At 37.9% G+C, this 21,430-nt stretch overlaps 2 protein-coding genes across 4 annotated transcripts; one reads left to right on the plus strand and one right to left on the minus strand.

Moving 5' to 3' along the window:
* Positions 1-11,397: 11,397 nt before the first annotated feature.
* On the minus strand, positions 11,398-16,376 carry LOC108968975 (glutamic acid-rich protein). Of its 3 annotated transcripts, none has more exons than XM_018933393.1 (8): positions 16,277-16,376; positions 15,785-16,079; positions 15,627-15,674; positions 14,385-14,809; positions 13,106-13,811; positions 12,606-12,929; positions 11,910-12,538; positions 11,617-11,842 (listed from the first exon to the last, which is right to left on the minus strand). In XM_018933393.1, the coding sequence occupies exons 2-8, from the start codon at positions 16,067-16,069 to the stop codon at positions 11,617-11,619; spliced, it is 2,643 nt and encodes an 880-aa protein (XP_018788938.1). In that variant the 5' UTR covers positions 16,070-16,079; positions 16,277-16,376. The 3 variants fall into 3 exon arrangements, with proteins under 3 accessions (XP_018788939.1, XP_018788938.1, XP_018788937.1); XM_018933392.1 differs by having other exon boundaries at positions 16,271-16,376; XM_018933394.1 differs by lacking the exon at positions 16,277-16,376 and having other exon boundaries at positions 11,398-11,842; positions 15,785-16,069.
* Positions 16,377-18,635: 2,259 nt separating this feature from the next.
* LOC108968965 lies at positions 18,636-20,065 on the plus strand. Its single transcript, XM_018933355.1, has 3 exons — positions 18,636-18,939; positions 19,427-19,770; positions 19,832-20,065. The coding sequence occupies exons 1-3, from the start codon at positions 18,781-18,783 to the stop codon at positions 19,965-19,967; spliced, it is 639 nt and encodes a 212-aa protein (XP_018788900.1). The 5' UTR covers positions 18,636-18,780; the 3' UTR covers positions 19,968-20,065.
* Positions 20,066-21,430: the final 1,365 nt, after the last annotated feature.

The following is a 21,430-nucleotide window of genomic DNA, read 5'->3' on the forward strand; positions in this document are numbered from 1 at the left end:
GCAAGTACTTAATATGGGTAAGCGCGTTTGAATGCAGGAGAGTCCGAACGATTGTGATACCGAGTATTCGATGGAATTAAGAATCAGAGTTGACTATGTGATGCGTTAGGGCCTCACTCATCCTTCAAGAGTCTAGTCATCTATTCAAGAGTCTACCGCTAATCTGCAAGCGTCCACTGCTTGTAATAATCCTCCAAGAACAGCAAAGGAAGCAGCTTTAAATCGAATCTGATACCGACTCAAATGATTTACAAATGCTGTAATACGAAAAAAACATGTGCATCTCAAAGCTCGCCACCGTTCTGCTCCGTCTGTGGAAGTGAACATGTCAACCTTAACATTTGAGTGGACAGGTCGCCGCGTTGCTGAAGCACAGCTGTCATTTATGGCATCTACCGGCTGGTGGCTGGTGGCTGCTGTTTATGTTTTTGTTGGCACTCCAGTGGTTACTAAGAACAACACACATATTCACAATTATTGGTATTAAAAACCTTATATTACCACTGCATACCGACACACACACACTTGTAAAGCGTTATAGCTGCTTTATGAAGAGCATTTACCTGCCAATCTAACGGATATTGTTTGATTGCCCCAATTCAGCAGCGTTGCTCCGCAAACCGAGTCAAATTGTACTCTGCGCAGATGTAGCAAGAATATTTCACACGACTTTTGGCTTCTTCGTCTTCTAATTACAAAGTATGAAATTAATTTTCGCTAAAGGCTGTCAATATTTTAATGTTTCGTGGTTCATAAAAGTTGCTTCGTCGTAGATTTGCGGAAACTTAATTAAATTGAAAATTCATGACTTCATATGCAGATTTTGATGCACAGTACCGAAAGCAAAAGCCTGCCAAATTGAAGTTCTACTGGGTTTATATAGCTTTGAATGTGGTAACCGCTAGGCGATTTGTTTGCTGTATGTTATTGTTAAAAAAGTCGGGACCAAGCGGCCGTAGGTCGATACGTTTTTAGGTGAATATTTAGTATTAATTTATTGGTTAGTCGAAAAAGACTTTTCGTATTTCTAATCAAACTTCAACTTCTTTTTATATTTACAATGAACCAAATATGTGCCACTTTGGTCGATCACTTTTTGTCATTTATCCGCTAGAGACATATGTCATCAGTGCAAAAGTTTTCTGCTTCTCGGCGAAAAACTGCAACAAGTAATTTTCACAGGCCTCTCTTGAAGCCAACTTTACTAAACTAAGAGAGTTATGCGTTGACCGAAACAAATGGTAGTCCGATGGTGCAAAGTTAGGGCAACATGGTGGATGAATCAAAACTTCCCAGCCAAGCTCTCCCAGTTTTTGTCGAGTCATCAAAGATGTGTGTGGTGTAGCGATGTCCTAAAGGAAGACGAAGCCTTTTCTGTTGTTCAGTTCTGGCCGTTTTTTTTTGCTTGCTGCTCAATCTCAGTTGTTGGCAGTAAAATGTAGAATTAATCGTTCGATCAGGCTGGAGCAGCTCATAGTGGATGATTCCTTTCCAATCCCACCAAACACTCAGCATGACCGTTCGGGGTGTCAATCCTGGCTTTGCGACCATTTGTTGAGATTCACCACGCTTGGACCATGATCTCTTTCGCACAGCATTGTCGTGTTTGACCCACTTTTCGTCTGCTGTTACCATTCGCTTCAGAAATGGCTCGATTTAATTTTGTTTCAGCAAAGAATCGCAGTTGTTAATTCGGTCCATTCAATTTTTCACAGACAATTCATGTGGAGCTTGATGTTTGGAGATTCTTTTTGTAGTCAGCCTTTTTTAAATAATTCAAAAACGAATATACTTTTTTGACTACCCGATATATTATAGTTAACTCGGCTTCAGCATACTTGCTGTCCTCTGTAAGTCTTCATCTCTCTGCTCCGGCTCTTCGTATGCTATCCATTCTTTCTTCCAGTTGTTATTGTAGTGGCAGAAAATATTCCTGAATTCTAATTTCGAGAAATGTTGCTAAATTGAAATTCCTTGGCCAGTTAAAAATCCGGGTACGTTTCAGTTATTTAAACCCGTCTTGGGAACGGGTTCTTCCTTCAATATTTCGTTTAATCTAGATTACCGATTATCTAATTCATATGGTTATGCAACATCCAATCAAAATTAATGGTCAATTTCGAGTTATACGTTGATATTAACTATATTTGCTATTTGTACCTGACATTTGAGTTCAACGGTCAAATCATGCAACCGAAGTGGTAACGGTAAGTGCAATGCTTTCTTTCTCCGTTTCAAAAACTACACCTTTGCGCTGCTCTATAAATCGTTATATGTGTGTTGGCGAACAAATACACAACCAAGGATTACTCCGATTACAAAAGCGATATCAAATTGCCGATTTTATAATCAAACACATTTTTCTTCTGCATGCTTTCTTCATTTTCTTGTTTTTTCGATTTATGGCTGCTAATAAACACAGGTAGTTCACGGTGCGATAGGTGTTCGTTGTACAGCGATAATATGCAGATCACCGAAAGCTGATACGCTTTGAGCTCAACATTCCTCAGCAGAAAAGAAACTGTACTTAAGATAGAGATATGGAGCCAATCAGAGGAAATAGTATTATGTTTGAGAAAAAAGTGTTCAGCTAATAAAGCGCCAATAAAAAGGAGATAAAGACAAAGCAACAATGGTGTAATTGGTGCATTCATGGTCCAATATTTACTTATGACACTACTTTGGGTTTGCGCTCTTCCGGTGAATGGGTTGGACACTTTTATGTAAATCAATTAATTAATTTGGTAATGAAAAAAAGAGAGTGTTCAAAGAAAACTTCACTTTAATGACCGAAAACATGAAAATTACAACTCGGGCGCTCTCATTGGCCACCAGCCGTGTCAGCTTGTATGTATGCTTAAATGTCATGCATGTACATATGTATGTACATTCGCATTAGCCCCAGTGCAGCATTTTATTCGGTTTAAGTCAATTTTTGTTTGCTACGTGTGAATGTTTTGTATTCGGTTATTTATTAGCCATTATCATGTCATGCGTCAAAGGCATGCAACAAATACGGATGTGAGTATGTAGATGCATGCAGCGCTAACGGCGCTATGTAGCATATTGAGAGTGTATGGCGAAGTACCAGAATTCCGAAACATCGAACTTATTTATTTCGTCGTAGAGAGTTAGGAAAATTTTAGACACTTTATTGCTCAATTAAGATTTTGCAACTGTCAATGTGTTTTTCAATTCAATTACCTGAAATTATGTAGCTTGATTTATCCTCATAATTCTCACATTTTCTGTTGAATTGTGACTTTGTTTAGCGCTTAGCAGTTTAGTCAACTCATAAGCATTTTCCGCATAAGAAGCCACAAGCACCGTAAGTGGCCAAAGAAAAAATTGACGATGGTTTTTCTTGTAATTTGTTTGCTGTTTTTCAACGTCGTCATCATCAACGCGTCCAAAAGCGAATGGATAACGAGTGATACGCTCATATATTCCCATACCTAGGTGCATAAGCAGCGGGTTTAACGGCATGCCTGGCCAGGTGAACCAAATATGTTGCATTGTTGTTGCTTTTTAGATACATACATACATGGGATCAGATTAAAAAAGATTTAATTGTATGCAAATGTGCCGGAAAACATTGAGGCAAAAGTAGCAGAGGGAAAATTATAAATATGAAATGAACTGATATATATATTGTATTAACTTTGAAGTAACTCAAGTAGGTTTCGTTAATTTGAATTAATTTTTGTGTGTAAAGCTTCAGTGTCTCTTTCTAGCAGCGCAGATTGAGTAGTCGTACCCTAACTACCTAATTTTCGTGGATAACGTACAACCCCAGAGTATATCTTACTATATGATTGAAATACATACATATATTTATGCTTCATTCACTGTTTTGCTTAGTTTTACATTCTTGAAATAAATGCTAAAAGCTTTCCATCACGATCTGAATTCAATTAGCCAACGCATATTCCAGGTACTGTATCTAATCCAGCTTGTGGTTCATACTTTGCTGCTACCGCTGCAAATCCGGCTCTACGGTGTCTATACCTCTACAAAGCAGTGAGCTCAAGGACATTCGAAACATCTGTCAAACAAAAACTTTATTTTAATCAACGCACTGAACAAATACTACGAACTTATTGTTCTCAGTTGATCGCGTGTGCGTGCGTGCCATTAATCATCCCAAGAGTCTGGTTCATCTACTACATTGTTCGAATGCATGTGAGCTGAAATTCACCGCGGTTTTCATGAGTGCTTCTTCTAAGACTCTACTGCTGTACGTTGACTAATAAGCGTTTTAAGTTTAGTGAATTGCCGTTTTGTTTGTTGTTGTTTCCCCACATGAAGCATACAGAGGTACCTTGGTTATGTGGTGTATTGTTGGTTGGTAGCGATGACTGATGCGAATTGGTTGGTGTAAGTAAGTTATCGCTTTTGTAAGGTGTCGAGTGTGATGAAACTGCAATAAGTCATTTGAGATAAAACTCATTTTGGTGGTAGAAAATTAAATGTTCCACTGAGCAGTACATTAAGCGTTCGACGGGCTGAACTAATTATTTAATATTTGAGTTGAAGTGGCTGGCTCGCAGTGTCTTCATTTATCGCAGTCAAATGCTGATCGATTGAAATACAATTTTAAACACCTTATACACATATATCTCTGTCTACAACCTCATAGCTTAAAGACTGAAATTAGTAACAATCAATAATCAATATTTTTGAGTACCAGTGCCTCATTAGTTTGATTTCAATAAAGGAGTGTCACACAAAAATTGTAAAACAGCAACTTCTTAAGATTTTTTTGAAGTGCTTAATGAGTGTAGGTTTTTCAGGACGCTACAAAAGTAGACCTATAGTGACAGCAAACGACGCCATATTTTTCCCGCTCTCTTGAAATTTTTTCTTAAGTAAGGTTTGCCATTTCATCATGAAAATGTATACGATCCAAGAACGACCCGTTTTTATTAAAGTTTATTACAGGAATTCGGAGTTCTCAACTTTAACAGCGTTACCTCCCATTTATGATCGTCATAATCCTCCTATCTGATCAAAAATGGAACGTCTGGTGGAACAATTTTAATCTACAGGCATAGTATAAAATGCTCCCGTGTCAGTGATACAAAGAAGTAGTGCCGATAATATTGCTGCCGCTAGCGCATCAGTTGAGGAAGACCCAAATCAGTCTCTCACACATCGTACTCAAGCGTTTGGCATCTCTGTGACATCCTTGTGGCAATTTTGTGTTAAGATCTTGGCCTACAGCCTTAAAGGATCCAATTGACGCAGAACTGTAGCCGCTTGACCACGAGAATCGTCGCATGTTCGTGAATTGGACTAAGCAACAACTTGAAAACGATTTGGATTTTCATTGATCAGCGATTCATTTCAGCGATGAGGCTCAGTTCAGGCAGCAATCCACTCGAACTCTATGTGTCACCATTGCATCCCAAAAACATTTCGGTTTAGTGCGGTTTATGAGCCAGCTACTTCTTTCGTAATGATCAAAACCGGCACGATACTGTGAATGGGAATCGCTACCGCTCAAAGATAGCCGAATATTTTTGACCCGAAATGCATGATGTGAACATGGACAATATATAGTTTCAACAAGATGGGGTCACAAGCCACACCGCAAATGTCACAATCGATTTTTTGAAAATCAAGTTTGGTGAATGTGTTATCTCACGCAATGAATTTCCTGTAGGGCTACGTCAAATCTATGGTCTATGCCAACAAACCTGCGACAATTGATGAACTTCATACGAATATCGAACATGAAATTGCAGCATATCGGCCCATTTATGCTTGAAAACCGTCGAAAATTGGGTTCCCCGTCTGCACGTGACTGAATAAAGTCGCTCTCTGAAACGCCAAGAAATTGCGTTTAAATGTTTTTACCTTTTTACTTTTCCGAATATTAAATTAAAGCATTAATCTTCTTCATTATTGTAAAGCTGTGACATGAAATTTGCAATCGTAGCAACTTACAAGTTACATAGGGCTTTATCAAATCATAAATCATAATTTAATTTTTGTGTTCCAAAATGTGGGTCAAGTGGTCAAAAGGACAAACTGGAATAAAATAACTTTCCAATTCATACTCGTTCACATTTTATTAAATAATTGTTGATATCAATGGATTGAATTCGATATGCGTATTTCAGTTTAATACATTTTAATCAGATGTTTCGATGACTATCAGATAATAAACCCGTTAAGTGCAGTGAATGTCATAAGCAAACTGGATGCTGCTAGTAAACGAGTACAAGAAGTTATATAAATAACCAAATCGAGCACCGTTTGCATCATAAGTATGTGTAAGGAAGGTCGAAAGTTGAACGGGTTATCATATTAGATTCACGGATGGATTTTAAAATCTTTATTGGACACATTGTATTGTAATTAAAGAAGCAAAATTGCCACAATTGCATTAATTATGCACTCACTTGGAAAACCTTTGAAAAATTGAATATCTACCAGACTATTGTGTACTACGACAACAGAATGTGTCCAGCGTTTGGAAAATTATTCGTTTGAAAAGAGATTACAGTGCATGGATTTTCACTGTTTGCTTTAAGTACGATTTAGAGCAAGAAAAATTTCCGGCATATTGGAGCAAGCGAGATGTTGACGACAGAGGATGGCAGAGAGAAATATTATGCCGGTTTCTGCTGCCACTGTAAGCAGACTACCTAAGACATTAAAAACATACATCACAAGATACTTAAGACTCCTGGAACTAAAGTTAACATAAACCAATCTATGGCCCCTGGCGTCCGCACAGGTTGCTGAATTAAATGGGAAATTAGCGGAAATTGGCAGCAATAACGCACGCTTACTTAGTGACGAAGTGAAATTACTGTTGATTAATATAATTAAAACCACAAATAGCGAGATAAGAAAACCAAACAGACAACAAAAACAATAACTACCAATTACGAAAACAACAAGCGTTGCGGCGATTTTCAATAGAATGTGTTGCAATGAGGAAGTGGCACAGATGGAGCATGACTAAAGATCATGATCATTATAGCAGAGCGTGCTTTCTGCTCATTTTATTTAACAACGTATATTTGTACATGCGTATTTAAATATTGGCAATTGATTTCGAATTTATTAATGGATGTATTTATTTCAAATTTGCTTTTAATTTCGCTGAGTAAAGTTGAGCAAGGTTCATGGAAATCGCTCGAAACCGTGTTCTGATTGAGTAATAACTATAAACCGCTTTCGAAATAGAGAGCTTGCCATACTCTAAATTTAGTTCTTTGCTTGAATAATTTTGCGGTGCTTATGATTTTTCACGCGGTGCAAATAACAAAAGCAAATGCAAATTTAGATTATTCTCAGGCGAGTTATGTTAAGTGTGCTCATTAATCTAGATTTTCATTATGTTCACATTAGTTTCGACTATGTCTTGGCTTTTTAAAAATATATACATACATACATGTGTATGTGTGTAGATACTATAAGTATGCGCAGAGAAAATCTGTTTACAGTGTAAACTTTACACGCCAATTAGTTATGTATGTATGTGCATACAATGAATTTGATGAAAAACTTTGGGTTTGGCCTACAGCAGAAACTAACACAATGACTGCTTTGAAGGTGTTGAGAACTCAAGAACTCGATTATGAAATAAAAAAGAGCCTTAAGTTTTCTCCTCGGCTGAAAACCTTGAGAGTTGCAGAGCTCATTGTTAAAACATACCCATATCCACACATGCATATTCACACACTGGACTGCGAATAAATGCGTTGCGTTTATGTGATATGGGAGTTTTCCCAAGATCTATCAAATTTTCCATACAAAATTCTTAGACATAATTGAAAGATTAAGAGTAAGCCGCTGTATGCGTAATAATCACAGAAATCGCATGCTAAATTTGCAGAGGAGTCTCTGAGCACTAAGCTCACATGTGGTTAGTCACAATCAATTATTGCAAATTTGTGTTTTAAAATGAGTATGTTACTTGGAAAAGTATTACAAGCGTGCATTGGTCGTGCATGAAACATGTTTTGTTGGATTTCAAAAACCGATCTCGGTATATATGTATGTTCATGTATACATTTATATAACGCTATATATGTATGCATTTCCTGCCAGAAAATCTATCTCTAAGTAAGCACTTTTTTCAATAGTCTGTTTTGACACATCCCGCGTGAGTCGTGTCAAGCTGTCATTTAATTTTTGTTCTGTAAAGAATGTTTTTCGCGCGGTCAGTATAATCGGTATACTAAGCGTATTATTGGCAGTTTCATTACCTTTCTTAAAACACAGCATAGACCACATCCAGCAGAAAATATAGCAACCGTAGCTGAGTACCGAAGACGGTGGAGAGGTCGGTTTTGGGGCAGTTCGCAGCAACTCGGACTGAAGTATGGAACGACTTGGATCATTTTACGTCGAGATCTTAAATTGAAAGTGCACAAAATACAGTTTGTGCAAGAACTGAAGCCGTTCGACTTCCCAACCGATATCGCTCGCTCTATGGGCTCTTGAAAGTTCCAAGAAGATCCGACGTTTTCGATATAAATTTTATTCCCTGATGAGGCCCATTTCTGGATCAATGAGTATGTAAACAAGCAAAATTTCTGCATTTGGGGCGAAGAGCAACCGGAAGAAACTCAAGAGCTGCCACTTCTTCCAGAAAAAACAATGGTTTGCTGTGGTAAGTGGGCCGGGAGAATCCTTGGTCCATATTCCTTCAAAAGTTATACCGGTGAGAACGTAATGTATTGAGAGAACATTTCGGTAAATAGATAATTTCATGTTTTGGGCGGGGCGATTGGTCACCAAGATTGTCTAATATAACACCGTTGGACTCCTGTAGGGATATGTAAAGTCTAAAGTCTATGCGGACAATCCCGCTTCGATTCAGGCTTTGGAGCAAATCATCACATCAAAAATAAATGCCAAAGAATGTTCTTTCGAACGATATTAAACATTTCCCATTAAGTTTGAGGATTCTGTGATTTTTCTATGAAAAAGTAGGGAACCTTGAAATGGATCACCCTAAATATGCATATATTTAAAGCCTATAAGCTAAAATAAGGAACAGTAATACGGTGAATAGACCTTGTCAAAAAGTTGATTCCAATAATAGGTGTAATCAAGGAAAATTATTTAACAATAAAATCCAAAAAATCACTGTAATAACTTTAGTGAGTGTATGTGTGTTATTTTATTTCATTTTCTCAAAATAAAATGATCTCTTTCGTTTGACAATGTTGTATTCAGAAACAATGAATAGTTGCAATCATAATTATATGTACTGCCATTTGTTTCCTTAGTAAATTCATTTAAGTTTAATGGCCAACCATTATTTTTTGTTGTAAAACATACATACATATGTATGCACACAATTCAATGAAACGAAACGATTGTGACTCGAAAGTGCATCAATTGTGGCAGCAATGCACCCGCTGATTTTTCAAATATCAAAGTGCAAAGCGCAAAACAAAAACAGAAAAGTATAGTAGATGAGCTCAACAAACCGGATTGGCAACATTGAATAACAGTCGCGACTGTAGCATCCACATTGCAACTGTAGAACAATGTAACTATAAATCTTAAACATTTTATTCAAAATATGTGCAGTTACATACATAAATATGTATATTGCGCACATGTGGATATGTTAATATAGACCCTGAAGTGAAATGCACTCGTTACGAGCAGACATCGTCAATGGTTCACGTGCACTTTTTTGTCCGTCGAAGCAATGGAACTCACGCAAATCCAAAGTTGAAATAGGAACATGAAATATATACATACGTACATATGTATGTTAATCAGCGTATACCTCATAGGTGCTGGTCATTCTTCAAGTAGTCAATAAGTACTATAATAAGCGCAAATAATACGCTAATTGACTTCGGGGACTGCTTAAAACCCATTTGATCTGGTGTGACAGGCTGTGTCGAATAAGTGGGAAAATGTTGCTACTCCTCTATACGTTCGTGCGATCGTACTGGATATTTTTAACATAATATGAACTGCTGCTGCATTTGTGACTAATGCAACGGTACTAGTCTGACTAATGCTCTACAGGGTGGGACTTCATGATTACGAAGTTGAATTTGATGATGCTATTAAAATTTTATGCCTATGCATACCATATGTTCCCTTAAAAGAACTTCCAGGATTGCTATATCGATGTGGATCCGAATTTATTGTAAGTAATCCACCAGATGTGTTTAATATATTTGATTTCTTTAATGTTACACAAAAGTCGATCTCCTTCGTGCTCCTAAAACGGTGAATATATATTTCTTTACTTATTCCGTCAGCTCCGTGGTACGCCCATATCCTTGGCTAAGTATTTTTTATACAATATATGACATATGTAAGTATTAAGATCGCACAAATATGTACATACATATGTGATTATGAATGCCGGCAATAAAAAATGCAAAATTTTTACGTAATCAAACCGCAGCGGATTTCCTCTCCACTGCCAATTTCCATTATGCATGCTCCTCACGCTGCAACAGCATGTGGCGCCATCTTCGTGATGTATCACGTCAGCAGTGAAAGTGGAATTGAAAATTTGTTTCATGCTAATAAAACGATCAATTATGATAATAGGAAAATAAATAAGGAAAAAATATGAAAACGTACCATTGTTTCTAACCTCCAACAGCGACGGAAATGGTGACGGAAGAATTATGCAGACAGATAGTATGTATGTATGTATTAGTATCTAAGAGTATGACTCCATTTACCTAGCAAATTCCCAAGCAAAAGTGTCACATACACACACACCAGCCACCACCCACTGCAACAGGAAATCACAAACATCGCAGCGTACACAGCGAGCGTATGGACATGAAAGTGAAGTGGCGATTTGATAATAACATTAAAATGAAGTAAAAAAAATAAAACAATCTCCACATTCGAACCTAGCGCGCTAGTTCCCAACGATTGCCCGTCGCCCAGCACAGCCGAGCATAACAGATGTGCCCTTTTTCACCTGTTGCCTTGTTTATATTTGGCCGTAAATCAAAATGTTAAAGCAAAACAAAATCAAAACAATAATAAATAAGTTGCTACCGCTGCAAAACCGTTGTCTTCGTAGCTTTTGCACGTTACGTCTCGCTAACTCGCATATTCGTTTTTATTTGTGGGCAATTATATCTTCAAATGTTGTAGATACCGTTTAATGTGCCAGTAAGTGGCTTACAACTTCCTCCTGTTGGCGCATTAATCTGCCACCTAGACACCTATGTTATACAGCAAACAGCTGGCTGTTTAGAGTTTATGGCTATATGTAAATTATTCCACAATCTGGTAAATTTGCATACATCCCATTTGCATTTGTGAGTGCACCGTGTATGCTGAAGCCTTTCATGAGCGACGAATGTACATTCAAGCCTCGTGGGCTCGTGATTATTTATTTAACCCCAGTCCATTTAAATCAAAATGCCTGTTGTTTTTCTTTATTTGTGTATTTATTCCCGCACATCTTATTACAGTTAATGCGTAATAGGTTATACAATGTCAGCATTAAACAGTAACGATTAAAACACTTATATTAGAACCCTTTTAAGATTAGCAAGTCCATAAAACTTATTCGATAGTTTACAGTTCCAAAAGTTTTTAATTTAATTATTTTCCACTAAGAATGAGAGTTGTTAAATTAAGGTGTATAATTTATTTTGCTGCTGCCGATTTTTCCTTCGCTTCAGAGGATGCAGATGTTTTAGTGGCTGAAGCCACTTTGCGCTGTGGCTTGGGTTTAGCCGGTGTTGTTTGTATCTTAGCTTCAGCTTTCACCTCTTTTACTTCCTTTACCTCAGGCGGTGCTGGCTTTACGGTTTGTTGGGCAGCAGCCGGCTCCTCCTTCTTGCCATTTATCTCTTTAACTTTTGGTTTCTCACTATAATTGTGTGTTATGTTACTAAATGTGTAAATGTACAAAATAGTTTATCCAATCTTTATCCTACCTTTCAATATCAATGTTGAGCACAGATTCATCTTCTTCCTCATCATCACGATCCTCTGGACCGACTTCTCTCAATAAGTCACCCAAGTCTTTATCGACATCTTCCCAAAGCTTATCTTCCCCAACTTCTTCAACCTCTTCGCCTCCACTTTCATGGCCATTTCCTTCGGCAGCATCCTTATCCTCCTCCTGTTCAGCATCGTTTTCTTTCTTTACAGAGTCCCTTTTATCATTTTCAATTTCCTCCTTTTCTTCCTTCACCTTAGCCTTTTTAGCTGCCTTTTCTTCTTCCTCTTTATTACGTAAGTACGCCTTGAGATGTGAACGTAGTAAGCAATGCTTTTTAGCATATGATTCTACAGAATCGCTTGCGACTGAATAATGGTTGCAAAGTTCGCAAAAGTATGCATCAACTTTCTTAATAAAAGATCCGCCAACGGGTTGTCGCTCTTTGCTGTTCTCTTCCCCATCTGTACCACCTTCACCTTCATTTAGCAAGGCATCCACATCCATGTCGTCTATTTCGTCAATTTCACCCACCGAATCTACGGTTAGGAATTTGTTCAAGTCAATCTCTCTGGTATCCTCATCACTGTTGTCACTGTCCGAATCACGTTTTCGTGCTTTGCGCTGCAATAAAAATCAAACAACAATATTATACAAACATATTGACGACATTGGCTTAAAATGGACTAACCTTTAAGTGCTCCAATGAGCAGCGATGTGTTTCGTAAAGCATTGGGCTCTTAAACGCCAAATGACAAGTTGAGCAATATGGCATTAAGAACTTTTTCATGGTCTTATGGTGCTCGGACAATTGATGTTTAGCCTTCGGTTGGCGGTAATGGAGACGACACAAGTGACAAAACTTGGATTCATACTCCTCTTTCGAATTCTCCTCGATTTCTCGTTGTGCCGCACGTTGGCGAGCACGCAGGCGTAACAAATGTGCCTTCTGACGAAGTGAGATTTGTCGGATTGCGTTCTTGTGAACTCGAGAATACAAGTGTTGTTGATAGTCCTGGGGATAATATAGACAATATATTAGTACTTTGCAAAACTTAAAATGAAGATATAAGCACACATATTCTTAATGTCAGAGGAAGATTTGAGGTGTGATTTGCCTTTAAGCAAACGTCGTAAGATAATTTGCTTCCTTTCTAATCAATTTTTATTACGTATTGTATTGGAACTTACCGGATATGTGAAACAGCCTGTATGACAGTGAATGCACGTCAGATTGACCCTTGAACCTGTGTTGCGTGATTTGTTATAGTCATCACGGCGTGATGTGTGTGATTTCTTATCTTTCTTCTCTGAATCATCATCGCTATGATCGTCCTTCTTTCGTTTCTCTTTGCTGTCCTTACTTTTCTCCTTATCCTTCTTCGAGGATGAACTCTTTTTGGTTTTATCCTTTTTGTGATCATCGTCTTCCTTCTCCTTCTCTTTTTTCTTACCTTCTTTCTTTACCTCTTTTTCACCACTATCTTTATCTGCATCAGTAGCTGCATCACCTGTGGCACCTTCAACTTCTCCATCACCTGCTTCCTCTTCATCATCATCTTCTTCATCCTTATGATCATCAGTTTCTGCTGATGAATCCTCACCCTTTTTACTTTTCTTCGCCGATTTAGATCCCTCATCACCCTCTACATCATCATCATCTTCGTCAGCATCGCCGTCACCTGCTTTCTCGGTATCATCTCCTTTTTCTGAAGATTTGCCACGCTTACTGCTGCTGCGCTTCGATGTCTTTTTCTTTGTCTCGGTGTCACTCTTGCTATCGTCCTTGTCGCTATCGTTGTCTTTATCATTATCCTCTTCGTCATCTGATGAATCACCCTTCTTGGAACGACGTGGGCTCTTCGAACGACGCACTATCCTACGACGACGTAATGAGCTAATTTATGTAGCGCAAACGCAAAAGTGGTATATTAATTGTTGAACAAAATTATTTTGTACTTGCTGATGCTAAAGTATTTTTTATTTGTCAAAAGTGCTTCGAGTGGAAAAAGTCAATCAGCTGTTATGATTTTACAGTATGGGGTCGTATAAATGCATCAGACACACACGACTCTCGTTTTTAAATCACATCTTTCTTATCATTGCCTCTTTGGATAATATGTAAAAATTTTCAAAGAGCAATGAACTCATCAGTTTTGCTTAGGAATACAAATAACCCCAGTGTTTCAAAATAAATAACATCATTACTATAGGTCCTTATAATTTATGCGATGGAAACGTAGATATGCTTATCAAACTATATAATGCTTGTTTGAAAAGTATAAATTCTGAATACAATGAGATTACAACCAAACCCAAATCACTTAAGCTCAACATATTCTGCTTGGTTTGTTTTAATGTTTCCATAGACGGTTCTTTTAATCAGCTTCAAGACATTTTCACAAAACTCAACAATTAACTCAAGTCAACTCAAATGCAATTTTTATGCAGTTTTCTGTATTTTAATTACCTTGTGAGGCGCTGTATCTTTAATACACGAGCGCGATCTTTCTGTTGTGCATACAGCAGCTTGCGTCGCATAATACGCAAATCGTTTGAATCATTCCGGTTATTGCGAATGATGCGCACACCGCCCCTTAATATAGTGGTGCGCATCCCACCACGATGATATGAGGACATATTTCCACGAGCTCTTGAAACGTAACCAGTGCGTATGGGACGCTTTTGTATGCCCATTGGAGACCGGTGGCGGCTGGTATTAGCAGTGGAGTCATCTCGATCGTTGCGTGAGTTTGTTCCACGATACGAATTGCTAGTTGTGTTTGCTCCACCAGTATTACGGTAGTTAGATGTCGATGCTGTCGAAACCATTGGTGGGGGAGGGGGCGGTGGTGTTCGATTCCCACGTCCAGTTGAAGAGTTGCGTCTATAATCCTGTTGACGATGATGAGGATGTTTTTTTGTTTTATGTATTCTTAAAGATTTAACTATACACGAGTTTGAGCATTTATACTTTGTCAATTTAGTTTTTAGATTTGTGTGGTTTTAACATGAGTTTTTATTTGATATTGTTTAGGAATTGGGTAAGTAAAAGGGGAGGTTTTCACTGCAGCATAAGCAAATCTCCTAAAAAGCTCATCAAAACAATAATGTACATATTATCGTTATAGAATCGTTGCTACCACCTTCAGACTGTTTTGTACTATTAATTTTTTGCAATACGCGATGCATTGGAACAGCATGGTGCATCGTAGGAATTTATTTACTTCATTGGATGATCATAGCTCTAATTAAATTTACACGTAACATTTAATGTTATTTAACTTTCAATATAAGCATACTTTAGTAGATGGCGTGATTTTTGGCCTCTATTAAATTCATTCGACGATCACATTGGCGACGTTGCTCTATAATCATTACGTGCGACCAAGAGCCTTATCATTGCCATAGTATTTTAGGTTGAAACGTGTCAACTCTGCCACACAGCAAGTGCAGAGTGTCTCTCTGTACGTACTCTGGCCGCTTTGGTGACAAAGTTATAAATTTCTCAATCAATTGTTGCAAATGGCTTACTTTTTTGTTTTCACGTCTTTCAAAATTCGACCTTTCTAAACATATTTCTATTCGTGCATAAATATACATAAAATATCAATGTTAATTGTTACGATTACTCAGATTCGAGGGAATATTTTGAACTCCCTTATGAATTAATACATTAAATGTCTGGACAATAAATAAAATGTGTACTTACATCTTGTCTCGAACGTTTTCTATCATCAGTGCGATCTCGTGATGTATCCTGCAAAACCAGTAATTATAGTTTTAAATGTAGATATGACATTACATTATAATTTTAGTATTGCTTATGATGACTTTCATGTCTATTATATTTTTATAGAGTCTACTTACGCGATAATTTCTCTTATGAGCAGAATCATGACGGCTTCCGCCAACCGAACTATTATTGAAGCGATCCCTTGAGCGGTCATAGTGTCCTGCGCTACCGCTTGCACCAGAGTTATAATTGTTATAACGAGAATTGCCACTGCTATTATAGTTGTGATTATATCCATCACGACCTCCAGATCTGCCGCCAGAATTTTGCATACGTCCATAATTATTGCTACGGTAATTGTTACCGCCACGACTTGAGCCGGAGCCCCGGGAACCATATCCGCCACGTCCACCTCGCATTTTGAAACGACTAAATTCGAAAATTTCAATTATTTGCAAATTTCATGTATGTATACATATTCTCTATCATGTATAAGTACAGTTTTATAGATAACGTGCACCCCCTTAGCAGCAAAATGAACCGGCTTAGCAAAATGGAAAAATCAATGGCACGAGGTACTAAAAAATATTCCTCGCATATCTTGCATAATATGTACTTACATCTACCTCTGATTTCTCGATTTACTTGAGCAAATTGATTTTGCTTTTTTTTGGACTTCAGCACTTATTTATTATTAAGAGCTGCACGACAATTATTTTATTCACACCTCTTCACAAGCAGAAACTTTTTTCACAATGGCGTCAGAAAAATTTAGTGAAGTAGAAAGAAAAGCCGGGTGCTGCCAACTTCGTGTCTAAATTTATCGATAAGTACTAACAAACCCCAAAGTAGTGCCAAGTTTTGCGCCACCTATGGTGTCAGTATGGAAATAAAATACTAGATATATGTAGAGGTTAATATAAAAAATGTTAATTAAATTATCAGAATAATAACTAGGTATTTTTTATACAAAGCAGGAATTAGCGTTAAACAGAAAAACACAAATAACATTACATTACGACCACACAAAAAGTTTGGTGGAACCGTTTTTAAGATTGCACGTGACTAATGACTGCTATATAGAGGCGTTATTTGTTACATGGCAAGCAATGTGAATCTTCTCAGTCAGAGTCCGTTCATAAGAGGAAACGTTTGTTGTAGTTTGTATGAGAGGGATCGACGAGGTAAAGGCACATGTTCTTGCAACCCGTTTAATATTATAATAACAGCTAACCACACACATGCAGTTACACCGTTAGGGCATACAAAAAGTATAAAATAATTAAAAATTAAAAATTTAATTATTCAATGTTATAATATTCCACATCAAAGTACTCCCAAACGAATCTTATATACTCGCCTCCTGCCCTACCATAACGCTCTTGCACGCAGAGCTTCAGAAGAGCTTTGTATGCAGTATTTCAGTTACTGTGCAAAAGACGAGACTTATTCGACTATTAGACCTAGTCACATACATATAGCACTTACACATACAGATCTTTTTGTTCAACAATTATTTAACGACAACATTCATCTTTGTTCGAGTTAAGCCCAGAATATACTTAACTCGAAGCTTTAAACGATTTGAGTCTTACAACTTTGCAAGCGAAAGTAGTGAAAGAGTTAAGTGCAGAAATTACCCATTTAACATTTACGCATTTGCTAACATTACAACACACACTTACGTTCACACACATAATGAGAGATAGAAAACCTAGAATAGAGCAGTAGACAGAGAAGAAACCTTATTAAGTGCTGACGACTTATGTAAATACACATGTTCCTGACTGTATATGGACATGGTCGACTGCCACGTAATTCATACGGTATTTTTGAAAACGAATCGGAAGGTAACTTTTGCCGACGAACTACAAACACTCACATACATAGATTAAGCTGTGAGAAGTCCCTTAATCGCAGACACGTATGATAAAAAACAAGAGAGAGAGAGTGGTTGTTTGAAGAAGTGGGACGCTTTTCAGTTATGCAGGTTTAACTCGAAATATTAGATTACCTTTAGTTAAAGCATTTGCCTCAAAGGCTTTGTTGGTGGAAAGGTGATATCTTCTCCATTCAAATGCATTCACGAGCGATTGTGCAAGCCCATACCACGACGAGTTTTTACTTAGCAAAGTTAATGCATTTTACGTACCCATGTTGTTGTTGTAGTTGTTGCAATTACGCCATAATACCTCTAATTCGTCAGCATTGCTTTCGCAAACGGGCATTAGAGAGTGTGTACGAACATGGTACTTAAATTTTGGATCACATAAAGCAGTCTGTCCTCATTTCTATGCTGAAGAAGAATAGCTAAGAGGACTAGTTTTTCGAAGCGGGTGGCTGTATGTTTCACTTTGGCTGGTTTCTCCGTCTGTTCTCTCGATTGTCGTTCCCATTAGTCACACCTTAAGTTTACGCTATTAGTTTGTTAGTCTTAGTTAATTCGAATTACAACAAAACAGTTGGTGATTCTGTGGGTCTACGACTCGTATGACAGTGTGCACTGTTTTCACCTTTCCCACTTACTTGGTCGACCATCAATATATGCACGGCACAAATGTGTTTGTGCAGGTGACATGTCAAAGGTCATGGCTGCCAACGGCTAGCAGTTCTGCTGTTAGCTCCGCTTGTTGTTTTGTTTGTGTCGAAAATTAACTGAATTAGCAGTATCTCTGATTCATCGTAAACATCATCAAAACTACTACGTCAGCATGGTAACGGCACCAAGAGCGCTAAAAAGTAGAGCAAACCTATGAAGTAGCAAGCAGACGTCTCCTTTTTAGTACCTTTTTATAACTTTGTGTACATAACATGTGTGGTTGTATAATTTAATATGAAGCTCTTTGACAACTCGATTAATAATCGGACTAATATTTTAACAAAATATTTATTCTGTCATGTTTATCTTCAACGCCCAAATTTCTCTTATATCCATAGTAGTAAGCCGATATGCCGCTCACTTGTGCTGCTTTTGCCGCTCGATCATAATTGCTAAGGTACACAGCGTCGTTCGCAGGTCGGCGTTCGGCGGCTTGACATCTCAATTTGCTGCAGGTCGGTTCCAAGTGAGGTTATCACTACGCGACTTAACGGGAAAAAGTTAGTGCATTCAAAAATTCTAAGAGTTAATATGCATTTTGTTATTTATTTCCTGGGAATTGCGCTGTTGAATGCTGAATTGTTCTCCGCCAAATTGAGTCCAATACAGAGCGGCGCAAACCTGACCGAGTTTGTGAACTTCCGTCGTCAAAAGCGCACTTTAATATTCGAAGGAGGCGGGCTAGTCAAGGTACTGGAATGCAAATGCAAAACGAAATGTAACAACAGAAGTTTACTTCAGACAAGTCAGTGAATAACAGTGTGTAGTATTCCCAAGCCCTCGAAACGAGGAGCATGATGCGAAGTGAAATCATAGGACTTGATTATTGAGTTTTTTTTTAGCAACAAGATCCTTCACTTATGAGCCGTCGGAAGCATTAAATTTCCGTAAATCTATTATTAAGCCAGGACCTCAAGAATCCCGAAATGCAGTCAAATTTCTCTAGTCTTCGCTGTTAGTTATATATAGATAAAGAGTCCAAAAAGGATCTTACGATTTTTATTTCGTGGTTAGTGACAAACACTTATTTCAAAGTTTCGGATATCTTGTGAGGAAACACCATTTGTGAAGTAACTGCGTGTAAATCTTTTGAACCTTATGGGAATTGATGAGGGCTCACAAAAATTCAAAAGAAACTAAAACATGTTTTTTTTTTTTAACTCACAACTAATTTCAGATAGACGCCGGCGCAATAGCTACTGTAAATGTGGATGAGCCCATCGCTTGGCGTTCGATAGTCTCTATAAATAATATTCAAGGTGGCTTCTATCCTTTACCAGCGGTGCCCACCTATCCATGGGATAAATGGGAGAATACTTTTGCACGTTCCATGAAACACTTCCAAGAGCTGGCTGATTTCGAGACAGATGATTCTCGCTTATTTGTCTACACTTTATTGGAAGTACTGATGGAGCGTCAGCATGGTAATGGACATCAATGCTTGTTGCGTTCCATTTGCCAAAATGCACAAGTAGACGAACATGTTGGCATGTTTTCCGAGATAATGGATGTGGTTTTAAGGTGAGCTGATTGAATGTAAGTTCTTCCATTGCATTTATTTACGTTTTTAATATTTTTGAAGACCTGGAAAGGAAAGTATCGCTGTTGCTTACACGAATGCTTTTGTGGCTGGTAAAGCGGACGTCGATTGTATGCGTTTATACTCCGAATGCCGAGTGACTTCGAATTTTTTGGATCAGTACTTCGACTACGTTTAAAAAAGATCGCAAGCAATACAGATTGTTATTGTCACTTTAAATTTATTGCAATTTTTGTAATTATCTTATATATACATTGCATATGACCAAATATAGACTTCAAGAACTGCATTTGAGGGAACTTTTTCATGTCAGAAATATTAAGTAATTTTATTATTTTAAATTTCCAGGGTTTTACCTTCATTTGCCTAGAGCCACATTTTTACAGTTCATTGTCGTCCACTGTCTGTTTGATGTTTTTGTTCACCATAATGTTGAACAACTGTACCGACTTTTTCGTAACTTTGTCATGAGATTCTAGATGTTCTTCTCCTGTCCTTAGGGACAGAGCTCTTTTCCACAATTGATCTTCTTACCATAAAGAAGGGTTCGGATTGGTTGTACTTCATGATTGTGTGGCCGATAATCACGTATGGGGATGTGGTCTGTGACTCAAAAGCTTTGAAGACTACGGTAGGGCTCCAACTATCGAATTTAGAAATACTCGCGTGTATCTGCATGTCGGATGCAATGCGGAGTTTTCCGACGGCAGCACTTTAAGTCATGCTTGAGTTCACATCACTTCATCTAGCGATCGGTCAGGTGTGTGAGAGGTAAGATAATCTCGTCCCAGCGGATGAAAGAATTAATTTATACAATATCATTGGCCTTTCTCCCAAAGGACAGCATTACCAGAAAGATTAACTTCACCATGAAATTCAAGGTTACTTTTGGCGGTAAGGCTGAATAGAATGATTTCATTCACAAGCTACTGCTTAGGGATAGTACAATCAAGTGGTATACAGGCGGCTTCAAGACGTGGGTTATAATCGGTGCAGGAGTTCCAGGAGCACGTACCAAACTCTTTATACCTATGGGAAGTTTATTTCTGGCACAAGCCTTTGGCATAAGTCGGTGCATAGAGAAAAACCTCCAACGCAACCATAATTAGCGATAGTCAAGCGGCACAACATGGGCCTGCCTTCTTGCGTAACTTGCCACCTGTGGCAGCAAACCTGCAGCATCAGAGCACCTGCAAATTGACTGTACAGCAGTCTGCAGACGCAGGTTGTAGGCCCTTGGCTCTATATTTCCAAATAAGGATCACATTGCTTCGCTAGCACCCAGCAGCATATTGGCCTTTATCAATATGCTGGTGCTAGGTGAGTCTTTGTGAATTAGGAGAGTGCACAACATACTTAAGGTCGCGGTGCATTCCACGTTTATCAATCAACATACCAGTTGAAATGTTAGAACGAGTCATCGAATATTGAACTCAAAGGCTGCACCATCTGAGACGTAGGTACGGCCACATTTGAAAGAGATAATCTTCAAAAAATATATTGCAAAGAGTGTTCCTTCGAATGATGTTGAATATTCCCCATTAAATTTGAAAATTTTTGTGCTTTTTCTTTAAAAAACTAGGGAATCTCGAATTAGATCATCCTTTATGAAACATGACTAATTTAGTGAAAAAGTTCCTA

This window comes from Bactrocera latifrons, unplaced genomic scaffold, assembly GCF_001853355.1.
Source record: "Bactrocera latifrons isolate USDA-ARS-PBARC rearing strain unplaced genomic scaffold, ASM185335v1 scaffold_235, whole genome shotgun sequence".
NCBI lineage: Eukaryota > Metazoa > Arthropoda > Insecta > Diptera > Tephritidae > Bactrocera > Bactrocera latifrons.

Coding starts and splice junctions, on each gene's coding strand:
- LOC108968975 (XM_018933394.1), bottom strand. CDS start 16,069: ATGCGAGGTGGACGTGGCGGATATGGTTCCCGGGGCTCCGGCTCAAGT. Junction 12,930..13,105: donor CAGGCTGTTTCACATATCCG/GTAAGTTCCAAT, acceptor TATTATCCCCAG/GACTATCAACAACACTTGTA. Junction 12,539..12,605: donor GCTCATTGGAGCACTTAAAG/GTTAGTCCATTT, acceptor TTTTTATTGCAG/CGCAAAGCACGAAAACGTGA.
- LOC108968965 (XM_018933355.1), top strand. CDS start 18,781: ATGCATTTTGTTATTTATTTCCTGGGAATTGCGCTGTTGAATGCTGAA. Junction 18,940..19,426: donor AAGGAGGCGGGCTAGTCAAG/GTACTGGAATGC, acceptor AACTAATTTCAG/ATAGACGCCGGCGCAATAGC. Junction 19,771..19,831: donor ATAATGGATGTGGTTTTAAG/GTGAGCTGATTG, acceptor ATATTTTTGAAG/ACCTGGAAAGGAAAGTATCG.